The sequence below is a fragment of the Physeter macrocephalus genome, chromosome 4 (genome assembly GCF_002837175.3).
Source record: "Physeter macrocephalus isolate SW-GA chromosome 4, ASM283717v5, whole genome shotgun sequence".
Lineage (NCBI taxonomy): Eukaryota > Metazoa > Chordata > Mammalia > Artiodactyla > Physeteridae > Physeter > Physeter macrocephalus.
Window position 1 is genome coordinate 4,537,271 of NC_041217.1, and position 13,883 is coordinate 4,551,153.

General features: G+C 40.9%; 1 protein-coding gene across 8 annotated transcripts in view; it reads left to right on the plus strand.

The window, feature by feature from the left end:
* DENND1B (DENN domain containing 1B) overlaps window positions 1–13,188 on the plus strand; it is a 278,187-nt gene extending 264,999 nt beyond the window's left edge. For all 8 annotated transcript variants that reach the window (XM_055084008.1, XM_055084009.1, XM_055084007.1 and 5 more), the window contains 3 exons: window positions 3,990–4,069; window positions 5,032–5,248; window positions 6,873–13,188. In XM_055084008.1, the coding sequence (XP_054939983.1) occupies window positions 3,990–4,069; window positions 5,032–5,248; window positions 6,873–7,391 (816 nt within the window). In that variant the 3' untranslated portion in view covers window positions 7,392–13,188. The remainder of the gene's footprint in view (window positions 1–3,989; window positions 4,070–5,031; window positions 5,249–6,872) is intronic.
* Window positions 13,189–13,883: the final 695 nt, after the last annotated feature.

Here is a 13,883-nt window from a genome sequence, read left to right on the forward strand (position 1 = left end):
AGCAGTCTGTTTTAAATTGATGGTTACTTAAGTCCAAACATTCTTAAAACACTATTTTTATCTCCCAACGCACCTTTTTGACGTCATATTTTACATCTTTTTATTTTGTGTATCTCTTAACTACTTATTATAGTTACAACAGTTGATTTTACTACTTTTGTCTTTTTACCTTCATACTTGCTTTGTAAGTGGTTGATACACACACTGTGTTTACTATGTTTATGAGATTTTTTTCATTTATTTCCTTATTTCTAGTTTTGGCCTTTTCTGCCTAAAGAAGTCCCTTTAACATTTTTTGTATGGTTAGTTTACTGGTGATTGATGAGTTTCTTTAGCTTCTGTTAGTCTGGGAAACTTTATTGCTACTTTAATTATGAATGATAACCTTACCAGGTAGAGTATTCTTGGTTTTTAAGGGTTTTTTTTTTTTTCTGTCATCACTTTGAATGTATCATACCAGTTCCTTCTGGCCTATAAATTTTCTGCTGTGAAATCAGCTTGTAGTCTTATGGAGATTTCCTTCTATGTAACTAGTTTTTTTCCTCTCTTGCTGCCTTTAAGATTCTCTCTTTAACTTTTATCATTTTAATTACACTGTGTCTTGGTTTGGGCTCATCCTGTTTGGGACTCTGTTTCCTGGACTTGGATGTCTGTTTCCTTCACCTGGTTAGGAAAGTTTTCAGCCATTATTTCTTCAAAGAAGTTTTCTGTCCCTTTCTCTGCCTCTTCTCCTTCTGCGACTCCTATAATGTGACTATTAGTGTGCTTGATTTGTCCCTAGGATCCCTTAAACTATCTTTTTTTAAAATTCATTTTTCTTTTTTTGTGTTTCTTTTGGGTGATTTCCACTACCCTGTCTTCCAGATCACTGATCCATCCATTCCTCTGCTTCATCTAATCTGCTGTTGATACCATCTAGTGTATTTTTTATTTCATTTATTGTATTCTTCAGCTCTGCTTGGTTCTTTTTAATATTTTGTAATTCTTTATTGAAGTTCTCACTATGTTTATTTTCCCATGAGTTCATTGGGCATATTTATGACCATTAGTTTGAACTCTTTATCAGATTACTTATTTCCATTTCGTTTAGTTATTTTTCTGAGTTTTTGTCTTATTCTTTCCTTTGGAACACATTCCTCTGTCTCCTCACTTTGCCTCACTCTGTATAGTTTCTGTGTGTTGGGTAGATGGGCTACGTCTCTCCATCTTGAAGGAGTGGCTTATGGAGGAGGTTTCCCATAGGCCCCAGAAGAGCAATCCCTCCTGGTCACCAGAGTCAGATGCTCCAGGGGTGTCCCCCTCTGTGGGCTATATGTGTCCTCCTGCTGTGGTGGCACCGAGGTTGCCCACTGGCTGGAAGGCCCACCCAGTCACAACTGCTCTGGGTCCACTGGTGGGCAAGTTGGTTCCAGGCCCAGCTGGTTTTAACTGCTGCAGGCACCCTGGCCCTTGGTGTGGCTGGCTGCAGGGCTCAGCCACTCAGTTGCAGGTGTGCTGGTGGGTAGGGCTGGCCTCTGAGGGTGGGAGCCTCTTTAGGGGCGAGTCTACCTGCCAGGTGTGGCAGGACAGGAGCCGCTTTGGAGGGGCAGTGGCCAGGATGGGCAGGTTGGGTGGGGCTGGAGAACGCTGGGTCAAGGCTGCGGTGCTCACAAGACAGATGGAGAACGTCAGAAATGGCAGCTGCCAGTGCCAGGCCAGCTAGGTAGAGAGAGAATAATAATTTAAAAAATGGTGTCCACCAGCACTTTGGTCCCTGAACAAAGTTCTAACAGATCTCTGCCCCTCTCGGCACTTGCCCTGAAGTTAGTCAGTGAATCTCCTTCACATACGACCAGGTGCTTTTCCAACCGCTGCCTCTGCACCAGGACTCAGAGCTAGTGAGTCTGTGCACAAGCCCTTCAAGAGCAGAGTCTCGGTTTCCCAGAGTCCCGTGGCTCTTCCAGATGTAAGCCACACTGGGTGTCAAAGTCAGATGTTAGGGGGCTCCCCTGCCTAGTGCACGTCCCCTGGGCTGGGGTGCCCCCATATGGGGCCCTGACCCCTCGCTCCTTAGGGAGGGCCTCTAATATTTGTGATATTCCCTCCTGCTTACAGGTCACCGCGTGGAGGGTGTGGGTCCTGACTCTATGGTCTCTGTCCCTCTGTCTCAGTGTGTTTTTCTTTATATCCTTCATTGTAGAGGAGCTGTTCTGCTGGTCTTCACGTCGTTCTCAGATGGGTCACTCTGTGTAGTTATAGTTTTGGTTTGTCCGTGGGATGAAGCGTGTTCTTGGGGTGAGGTGAATGCAGGATCTTCCTACTCTTCCATCTTGGTCCACTTTGTTGGGAACACATAAAAAAAACTAAAAGCTTTTTATTTTCTTGACATGATTCAAACATGCGAAAGTAAAGAGAAGCTTATATGAATTCCCAGGTACCTTGCATACATCTTCAACAATTATCAGCTTACGGCCAATCTTAGTTCTGTGCCAGCCCTACCCATGGTCCCTCCCCACCTCTGGATTAATTTGAAGTAAATACCCAATAGCATATCATTTAACCCTGCAGATATTTCGAGATAAATCTGTAAAAGATAACTATTTAAAAAACATAATCACAGTGTAGTTCAAAAATGGGACAGATTGAACCTCAAGAAGAGTAATAACCATGATGGGGTAAGCCATATCAAATATATACAAATGATAATTTTTAAAGACCCCTCCTGGCTCACCTTTATATAGACTGTTAGATTAGCTCATTTCTCTAAAAATTCTTAAATAAAAGGAAGGAATTATCCTATTTTTCTGGTACACATTGTATTTCAGGATAGCCAAGTAGTTAATAAGACAGTTCTTTATGGAATGCCAACAAATAAACATAAAGGAAATGCTTTTGAAAAGCATAATTTTGAAGTGCCTAGTGAAATAATGGATTTAGCCAGTGGTTACTATAGGATGCTAAAACCATCAGGTGAAAGGCTGATAAAGTTTGTAGTGGATGCACTGGCCAACCACACCTGAAGCCATGAGTCAGTCTTAGTACCACCCGAAGTAAGACATCTGATCACTAGGTGCCTCCAGATGTGATGCACTGAGAAACACATCAACATCTTTGGGAATTCTTGCCAGAAACAGAGGGAAAACCCAGAACCTGAAGCTAACCAAGCTCCAGATGTAATTGCCAGCTTATAGGAAATGAGGGTAAAATAACACGTTCAAGGACACAGATGGCATGGAGGGGGGGAAGGTGGAAGGGACCGTCCTCTGAGATGAGGGACATGTCAGCCAAGTCCACTGCCACCCTGTTGAGATTCTGGTCCAGATAAACTCACTAAAATATTCTGGGGGCAATAAGGGAATATGAGATATTAGAGAATAATTATTAATTCGTTATGTATGATCATGATATTTGGTTGTGTTAAAAAAAATCTTTATCTGTTAAAGCTACATAGTGAAGTATTTACAGGTGAAATGATGCATTGTCTAGGATTTGTGACCTTGAGACCCAAGAGCAGCCTCACCTAAGAGCGTGTTAGAATCAGAACCTGTACCAAACTCCAAGAGATGTACATGCACTTTAATGATTGAGAAGCATTGCTTTAAAGTACTTGGTGTGGGGGAGAGTGTGGGTAAGGGATAAGAGAAACAAGATTGCAAGTATTGATTATTATTGAAACTGGGGGCTAAGTGCTTGGTGAAGTGATTGACTGTTATGTCAGGGATTCCTAAATCGGGGACCGACAGACTGGAGAGTGGGCAGTGTTTATGTACTCAGCCCAGTGATTTGTTTTGTTTTTTGTTGACTGGTGTGAGATGTAAGCGCTGAGATAAATGTTGTCTGATATCCTCCCCTTCTTCCTGCCAGCTAGTCAAGTTGCTGGCTAGTATTCAAAAACCCTGAATGCATATTTCTTTAAAAAGTATTCCTTGTCAGATCAAATTGTCGGTTAAAATTTATGGAAGAGACGTACCTTAACGACTTAATGCCAGTGTGTCGATCTCTCTCTGTAGCCACGCCTAAGAAGGCCTCTTCAGAGCCTGGATGGTGTTCTGTGCGCTGACAACGATGAGGACGCAGACAGAGCCAGCAAGTAAGTCGCGGGCTCTCCTGTCCTATTAGGCGATGTGGCTCAGCCGCAGAAGCTTTAGGTTACAAGAGAGATTTCAAAGAACGTGCACTCCCAGAGATCGGGTTTTCCTCCCTTGTGGTATATTCTTCAGCAGGAGGAACCAGCGCTAACTGGAGTCTCACGGGGGATGAATCTTGAGATGGGGAAAGCAAGATAGACCTGAAATAACTTGTTCTTGGGAAGCAGTAACGTCTGCAGCAATACCTGGGATAGTGTTAAAGGGGAAACAGAAGCCCACTCACTAAGTTAGACTCCTACCCTCCTCCTGAAGAGGGCCAGGTAAATATCAGGAACAGTGAAAGTAGTCAATTGAAACAAACCAGATAGGCGAGGGGCGGGACCTAACTAACTCCATGGTGGTATCAGAAGAGGAGAATTTAATGCAAAATGTTAAAAATTAATTTTAACATAAAATAAGGGAAATAATAATAGTATATGTTGAACTTTTAAAACAGTTTTAAGATATTTTGGGATGACAGAATCAACATTCTTTTTTCTGCATTAAGTATATCTTTGTTTATATAAAACAAATGAATAAATAAAAGGAAAACCATATAAAAATACTGAAAGTGAACTTGGAATAGAGCAAACTTCCCAGGTATTCTGGGAATCCGATATTTCTAAGGCTAATGTCCCAAATTCCCCAGAATTAGACTGTGAAAAGCCCCGCTTGTGCTTCCAGATTGTTAAGGAACCGTAAACGTTTGCTCTCAGTGCACGTACTCAAGATTTCCAGCGTTTGAATCGGTGTGTACCTCACTATAAAGAATTTGGCCATGAACCAATTATCCACTTCGCTGTTCTACAGAAATATTACATTGGTTTTAAGACTCCCGCCTTAGTTGACAGTCATTGGTGAGAGGTTGCTTGTACGTAGCATTCTTGGTCACGTAATCACCAGTGCGTGTTATGTTTTTCTTCAGGTTGTCCTCTGAAGACGGAGAAGAAGCGTCTGCTTATTTCTACGAAAGTGACGACTCTCTTGAAACCAGGGCACAGGCCCCTTCCTCGGGTGAGATGGACTTGCTGGGCGAGATCCTGGACACGCTGAGCACACACAGCCTGGACAAGGGGAAGCTGGCGGCGGCCCGGAGCCTGGACTTCTTTAGGTCGATGGACGACATTGATTACAAGCCCACGGTGAGTCGATTTTCCAGCTGATAAAATTAAATGAACAGTTTCTTGCACTCACTGTGGTGGCTGTTGTCATCACCTTAGTTGGTAGGAGCGTTTGACCTCAGGTAAGTGTCAAAACTCCAAAAATACTGAAGAGTTAATCATTAAGAATTATTTCTAGTAACAGAATTCCAGCATTTTCCCTTTTATTTATGCAGTTCTGGTGGTTATTGTCATTCACTGAAATTATTTTGTCAAGCAGTAGTATTTTCCTACAACCTAATTTTATAGTTGTCTTTTCTGGGAAACTTTTAAACATGAAATGTTCCCACTTTTTTTCTGTATTTTCTGGATGTTCAAAAAAATTTTAATAAATGTATTAATTCAAGTAATGTTTCATTGTATTGCTTTAGAAATAATACTTTAAACAGATTGAACTGGCTGCTTTAAGAACACGAGAGAGCAGTATAAGTAATTTCCACTCTGTTCTGATAGTAATAAATTCCAGAACTTGGCATTGATTGTATAATAGTTTGTCTGCTTGTTTTTTGTGTTATTTTGAAGGATTATTTTGCAAATCCTTTTTATTTTTCAGCTTTTTTGTAGTACAATGACAAAAGTTGTATACATCTAAGGTGTACAACTTGATGTTTTGAAATGCTGACCACAGTCGAGCTAATTTAACATATCCCTTATCTCACTTAGTTACCTTTTCTTTGCGGTGAGAGCACTTGAGATCTACCTTCTTAGCAAAGAACTGTGGTCACCGTGCTGTACATTAGGTCCCAGAACTTTTCCCACCTGCACGACTGAAACCTGCCCCTCCAGCACCTCCCCATTTCCCCACCCTCCATCCCCCTCTGGTGACCCCCATTCTACTCTCGACATCTGAGTTTGACTATTTTAGGTTCCACACGTAAGTGACATCATGCGGTATTTGTGTTTCTCTCTCTGGCTTATTTCACTTAGCATCATGCCCTCCAAGTTCATCCATGTTGTCATAAATGGCAGGATTTCCTCATTTTTAAAAGCTGAGTAACATTCCATGGTGTATATGTAACATTCCATGGTGTATATGTAACATTCCATGGTGTGTATGTGCCACATTTTCTTTACCTGTTCATCCATCAGTGACATCGAGGTTGTTTCCATAGCTTCACTGTTGTAAATAATGCTGCCGTGGACATGTGGGTACAGCTGTATTGTCAAGATACTGATTTTATCTTCTTTGGATACGTACCCGGAAGTAGGTGTATTATATATTGCTGGATTGTATGGCAGTTCTGTTTTTAGTTTTTTGAGGACCCTCCACACTGATTTCCACAGTGGCTGCACCAGTTTGCACTCCCACCCGCAGTGTGCGAGGGCTCCTTTTTCTCCACACCCTCGCCAACACTTACGGTCTGGTTTGAGTTTTATAGGCGACTGATAGGTGCAGGAGCCTGGGCACCCGTATCCATCCCACTTCATTTCTGTCGAGGGCACCCTGGGCGGTGTTCAGAGCTAACTGTCGGTGCTTCATTTCCTCTGGGAGGGACTTTGAGCTCCCAGCCTTGAAAGATACTGATTTCAAAATGGAAAACAGTATTGCCGAAGTAATGCTATAATTTTCTTCCATTTTTTCTCAATGCGCTGTTTCTTCTCTCAGAATAAATCCAACACGCCCAGCGAGAACAACCTGGCCCTGCTTTGCGGTGGTTCCGGTGACCAGACGGAGTGGCACCTGGGGCAGGACGACAGTGCCCTCCACGGCAGGCAGCTCCCGCCCTCGCCCCGGAAGCGGGTGGCCTCCAGCGCGGGGGCGGACTCTCTGTCCATCCTAAAGGAGGAGGATGGTGAGCGACGCCTCGGGGCTGGTGCCACGAGCCGGCCTGCGGAGCTGGCAGGGCCGGCCCCGCCCCCAGGACCGGCTTTGCCGCTGGCGTCGCCTGGAGCTTCCCAAACAGAGAAGAAAGAAACACTAAGCCAGACTCCGGGTGGTCCACTGGTACCCAGCCTTGGGCGCCGTCCGTCTTTTGTTCCTTGGGAGAAAGAAGGGAAAGGAGCCAAAGAGATTTCAGAAGGTTCTGGACTGCTTCAAGAAGTGGTATCCTTATGTCACATAACATCTGCCTTCCAGCAAGACTTAAACATTTCAGAAGGAAAAGCAAGTGGAAACCAAGCTTAAATCAACAAATGAAGAGTCTGTCGCTTGCATCCAAGCTTCTACGGAGACATTTTAGGAGTCCCTGTACCCTATCATAAACAAGGACTGGTAGAAAAGACAACTCTTACTACCGTCTAAACATTGTTTTTCATTTGGGACATTTCTCCCACTCGTCTGTCTCGTGGTATATAGATTTATCCACTGATTTTTAAATGTAAAGCTACTTCTTCTACTGTGCTCTTAAATCAGGTACTAGTTTGTATGTATGTTGAAAGTATATATTGAACGTATGATTTCCCAGTATTTGGTGCTTAACGCCACTTATTTTATTTAAACTAAGTATGCATCTAACCCTTGCACATAACTAGTAGCTACTGTACTAACCTGGTTGAGCATGAACTGGCCAAGATACCAAAACCTATCATAACTAGCCTGAAACTGTTGACCAACTAATTGCCTTAATCTTAAGCCTATATTAAGCATACTTACATAATTTATGGAATTACAGGTAAATTTTGAAAGATAAGTTATAAGTGTTCTGCAGAGCAATAACGCCTTTTTCTATTCATCGAATCAAGGACAAAATTCATTTTTTCAAAGTTAAAAAGCTCTCTTGTGGACACTGCAGCCATGTTTTCCAAAAAGTATAAAGGTACACATTTACCTTACCTGTCACTCAGTGAAATATATGAAGTGCTGAATTACAGTGTGAAATTAATGACTTCTGTTTACAAATGACACTTGAAGTTTTTTCACAGTCTTTCTGTATGACTTTGCTAAAGTAGGAGTCACCCCCAGGAAGCCAAATGCAACATAAACTGTCCTGATAAAAAAGTGCTCCAATCTGTTTTTCCCTTAACTAATAATTCTCTACTAGAATGCTTCATATCATCTCAAATGGACTTCTTAAAATAATTGACTTTATATTTTGGAAGTTTCAAATGTATAGACACCGTGTGGAGAAAGCACAGTGTCCCCATGTTCCCCTACTCAGTTTCCGCTGTTTTTAATATCCTATGATGTCAGTGCAGTACGTCTTCACAATTCATGAACCATGCTCCATGCACATTTCCTTAGTTTTTCCCTACCGTCCTTTTCTGTCCCAGAATCCCACCCAGGGACCACATCACACTTGGCTATCACAGCTCCTTAGGCTCCTGACTTGGCTGTGACCCTCTCTCAGACTTTCCTGGATTTTGACGACCTTGACAGTTTTGAAGAGGACTGGGCAGATTAGATATGCTGTAGGATGCCCCTCTGCTGGAACTTGTCTGGTGTTTCTCTCATGATTGATTGATTGATTGTAATGGGACCGTGGGTTTGGGGGAGGGGGTTACAGAGGAAAAGTGCCGTCTTCATCATGACATCCTATCAAGGGTCCGTGCTGTCCACATGCTTTGTGAATGTTGACGGTGGCCTTGGTCGCCAGGCTGAGGTGGCGCTTGTGGGGTCCCTCCCCCTGTAAAGCCACTCCTTCCCCCTCCTGGCGCCCGCTGCCGCCTTCAGGAGGAAGCCCCCGTGTGCAGCCCGCACTGAGGCGTGAGGGCACGGTATCCACATGAATTACTTGGAATTCTTCTACATGGGACATCGTCTCTTCTCCCTCACATTCACTGTCACTCTTTGAAGTTCACCTGAGAAGGAATCGTGCATTGACTGCTTGTTGATTGGCTAGATTGACAGGAATAATCAGGAAAAAAAACCCAGTGATGCTATGGTTCATTTGTTGTTAGTATGTTCAATATATATACTCTATACATCCCCACTCATGATTTTTTTTTACATTATCGTTTTAGGAAAGGTGTTTGAGAACCCATTCAAGCTCTCATCAAGACTGTGCTCTAAAATATTTACTGAAATCATAATTTAATTTTCAATTCAAATCCTGGAAGGGGGTTTGTTAAAAACATTGCTTAAAATATTCATTCAGGTCAGTCTTTAAATAATTTAAAGAAAATGGCCAAGTTTTGCTTTTCTAAAGTGCATTCCAAAATCTCAATGGAATATATTTTGGGAGGACAATTATTCATTCATGTTTATGAAGGAAGGACAGACCTTGTTTTCCATATAAGGATGGACTCTGTATGTATTAAGGAAAAGGGTGTTTAATCCTTTTTAAAATTTAACCCTTTTTTTTTAACACAAAAGATTCAAGGTTCCTGTCAAATTTTGCTTTTATATACTCATTACAAAATTCCATTTTATTTAATTGAAAGATATAAAAAAAGTCCATTTATCAGAAGAGCTATTTTAAATAAGAAGGAAAAACTGTCACTGTGGTCGTTAATCTGCTGGGCAAATATTCTTCATAATTTTTGAAAAGCATGTAAAGCAGCCCTTTAATGTGAATATTGGAATGAGGTATTTTTCCTTCAGAATTCACTGTCTGGAGAATGGGATCATTGTGAGTGTAGCATAGGCACAATTTGGGTTTTGATCCATTTGCTTGATAAGTTTCACGGCCTCAGAAACGTGAGTTCTTTCCTCTCTTTTGGTCCCCTCACCAGATGTCCGTCTGCACTGCTGTGTGCGGTGAGAATATTCATCCACTGACAAGTCACATTTGTGTCAAGATATTTTAAACTGCATCTGTGCCTTATTTTAACATACAAAATCAGCTCTTATATTCCATGTTAAAAACAAAAGCAAAAACCCTGCATGTTATTCTTGGAAAAAATCCAAAGGACTAGTAGCAAGTATTCATATTTCAAACCGTTAACATTTTAAGTATTCAAAGTCTGCTCTGAAACTAGACTTCCCAGTATTATGGTGGCTTTAGGGAGAATGAAGTGACATTGAGGTGAGTTCTGAAATAAAAGTATTTTCTTTTTCCTACTATCTTCATATTTTCTATTATAACTAAACCAAATATGTGTAAACTCTCCTGCTGTTTGAATTTTTTTTTTTTTTTTTTTTTTTTTTACCCCCAAGGAGCAACACCTGTTCTACAACAGAACTGTATAAACGAATCAGACCTTTGGCTCTGAGGCCCAGTCTTTATGTGACCTCTAGACACAGTCACAATTCTCCCCAAATCCCACTCTAGTTTTTATCCTTTTGCCCTTGGGTATTGCATCCATGGTATTTCAGGGGGATAGAAGAGTCGTGTGTGAATTTAGGAGCTCTTGTTTAGTTAAGTGAGACTGTGATAAGTGGTATATTTTGATGGCTACCTACTTTAGCATATTTTAGAAAGGCACCAAAATATAGCATGATTACTCTTCTAACTAAAAATTAAAAACTCATTTAGGAAATATTTATCAGCTGTTTGTACTGGGCATACACAAGGTACAGTGACTGCGGACATAGGGAAATAAAAGGATTGGCCTAGTCCCCGCTGTGCAGGAACTAATTAAAAGGAAAAGGAATTGTAAATGCCCGTTAACAACAATAACGAGAATGTATTTTGCTTAGAAGTTATTCAGCCAAGATTCTATCATCAAAAAAAAAGGCCTTTTAAAGCTGCTTAATATAAAACATGCTCTAAGTACAGAACCATTGTACTATTTCTAATTTGATTAACTTTCTCTACTGTTACCCGAAGTACAGTAATGCTGCTATCTAGGATACCTACTTTTAAAGGACAGATTCAGAGGCTCTTAGAAACTAAGTGTTCTTGTTTACCTGACTGTCCATCAGCACTCTGCTCTCCTATCACCAGGCAGCGAGACTCTGATGAAACCATGTCCCTTTGCACTACTTAGGGCCACGTCGCTCCAATCAGGATTAACTGAGCATGCAGATGCATGTTGGTGGGGTCTCGTTTTACTGTCTTTACCTTGATAATAGCATTCTCTAGAAACAGCCTCCCCTCACACAGACACATACACTTTTAAACTAAAACTGTCCGTGACAGTGCTGTTGTGAGGAGTTTGTGCTCATATCCTAATAAACAGGACCCAGGAATGCTAATGAATTCGTCGTTTCTGAAATAAGGTGAAGAAGTAGACTGCTGATAAAGAGGACAAAACTGTGACTATTCTCATAATTAGTAGATCTTCCTTTTCTAGAAAATCTGAATTTTCAGGAAAAGATTATTTTCATGAATAAATTTTCTAATCTGAATTCCATTTTGTTTAGCATACAGGATCCTGATTCTGGGTAGATATTTGTATATCAGAATATAAATTGAAGAATGTAAAATGAACACCCAAACCTAATTCCCCCAGACCACTTCTTAATATATGAAATGCTTTTTACAAACTGTGTCAGTATTGATGTCTTTCCTCTGTCGAGCCCAGGAATCTGTTAGGGTCTGTTTCTTAAATCTTGTTTAAGAGGCAGAGTTGTTTTGAGCAAATCAGTTAACATTGTGATTTGATCAAGGTAGGGAATTATGTGTATTTAGAAAGAAGCATGTTTTATTTTGAAAATAATAGGATTTTGTGCAATATTTTTTCTTGCATTATTTAGTTCATATAAATACACACATCTGCTTTTCTAGCAGATGCCTTAAGGTCATGTTTTTCAGTATTTGTGTAAAACTGTATGTAGCAACATTCCATGTGATTTTAGAGAAAAAATATTCTTTATACCGTTGGCAGGAGAAATGTTTTTATTTAAAATAATTATGAATATTGCATTAATATATCATAACTAACTGCCTCAGCAACAATAAATATGCAACAGGAAAATTCTGAACCTTAGATTACTATTGACAGTACTGTTACTTTAAAAGAAATGTGTATAGTGCAAAATGCTGATTCTTCATGTGTACATTTAACAGATACTCAGTTCTGTACCACATAAATCTAGAAGGCATTTCTACGGTGATGACAAAACATATGTCGACTGTAATATCCTTTGTGATGAATCTTTGGTAAGATTTATAAAGGGCATTGCCAATACTTTTTGACTGTGTAAATTAATTTTTGTATAATGTACAGTTTGTTTAACCTTAGAGCTTCTATAGATTTCTACTTTTGTTATACTTGAATGAGGCAGAAGCACTGTGGAAAATCTGTAGCTCTGGCTGTGACATGCAAACATACCAAAAAAATAAAACAAGGTACTGAACGGCAAACTTAACCAGATGCTTTCTATCCAGAAAGCTATGTGTTTTCAAACCATACTTAAGTGAAGTAATTTAAAATATACAATCTTTTATCTTAAAAGATTGCCAAGTCACAGATGATTACCTCTTTGATATGATAAACCTCTGAGTCTCTTCGTCTCTGTGTTACTTCACGTGTCGGAAGAGAGCCTTGCTGAGGTACGTTGACAAATCTGCCCTTTGGTGGATTCCATGACTGTTAGGACAGGACAAAATTAGACACTTTGCATCCTAAATGCACCATGTGTGTTGTTGAGTCACCATCCTTCACGTAGGCTAGTTTCCATGGGGTTATTTTGAGAACTATTTAATAATCATGTACCAAAAATGAGATTTCTTGAATCTGTCCTGATTCAGTACTTAGAGCAATGCCTAAAACAGCAAACAAGTGTGAACTGCCTAAAACCTACACTTTAAAATGCATAAAGCTTTTTTACACAACAGGTACATGAGAGGTTAAAAACTGAGCTTTTCCAAAGCTTATTTCTCTTTCTTTAAATGAATTCCTATCTGGAAGGACTGGAAAACTCGAGCTTTTTGCTATAGCCGTGGTGACTGCTATCGGTACACACCTTCCCAGCCTCAAGATGTGTGTCATTGTTCTTGCATCCCTGAGGCTACAGGATAAGTCATCTCTAAAGGTGACTGCTATTGGGAGGAGTTTGTAAAAGGACTGTTTGGGGAATTTTAAAAAATATATGCAAGAGTAAATATTGGATGAATGACACATTACCATAAAGTGCCCAACGATGCAGGTTTAAAATAAAGTTGGTCATAATCAAAACTGCCTGGTGGTGACTCTCTTTAATGATGGCCTAGTGCTCCTGTGGAACAGTCGCAGGGACCCTGCATCTCCATCTCGGAGCCTTGTGACTGCTGCAGTGTAAGCTGAGACCCTGCATCTCCATCTTGGAGCCTTGTGACTGCTGCAGTGTAAGCTGAGACCCTGCATCTCCATCTCGGAGCCTTGTGACCGCTGCAGTGTAAGCTGAGACCCTAAACCTTTCTGGCGGGTTTGCTGGGGAGGCATCCATTCTCTTGTGTCTGGTCAGCTAATTTCATTGGGCTCTGAAACCATAGAAGAGGTAATCAGTGTCACTAAGGACAGCACAGCAGGTCTAGCCAAGCCAAACGACTGTTTACTGACCTTCACGTAAGAGTCGAGGACGGACAGGAGATGCTTCCGAGCCTGGGAAGATGCGCTTCTCATCCAGGGGCTCTGAAGGTCCAACCTAGAGCAAAAGCCAAACTGGAAATAAGCACAAATTTCCCTTGGGTGCAGAATTTCTGTGAATCATATGCTGAATTTTTCTTGTTTCCATAGCGGGAGCAAAGGTCTGACCCTGAGAAAGAAGAGAGTATCCTTGGAAGCCTAAGCTGTGATTGATTTTGATTTTTAACACTTTGCCTGCCACTGTCATAGGGGTTAGTCTCAGTACCTCTTAGTGTCTGTGTCTGAG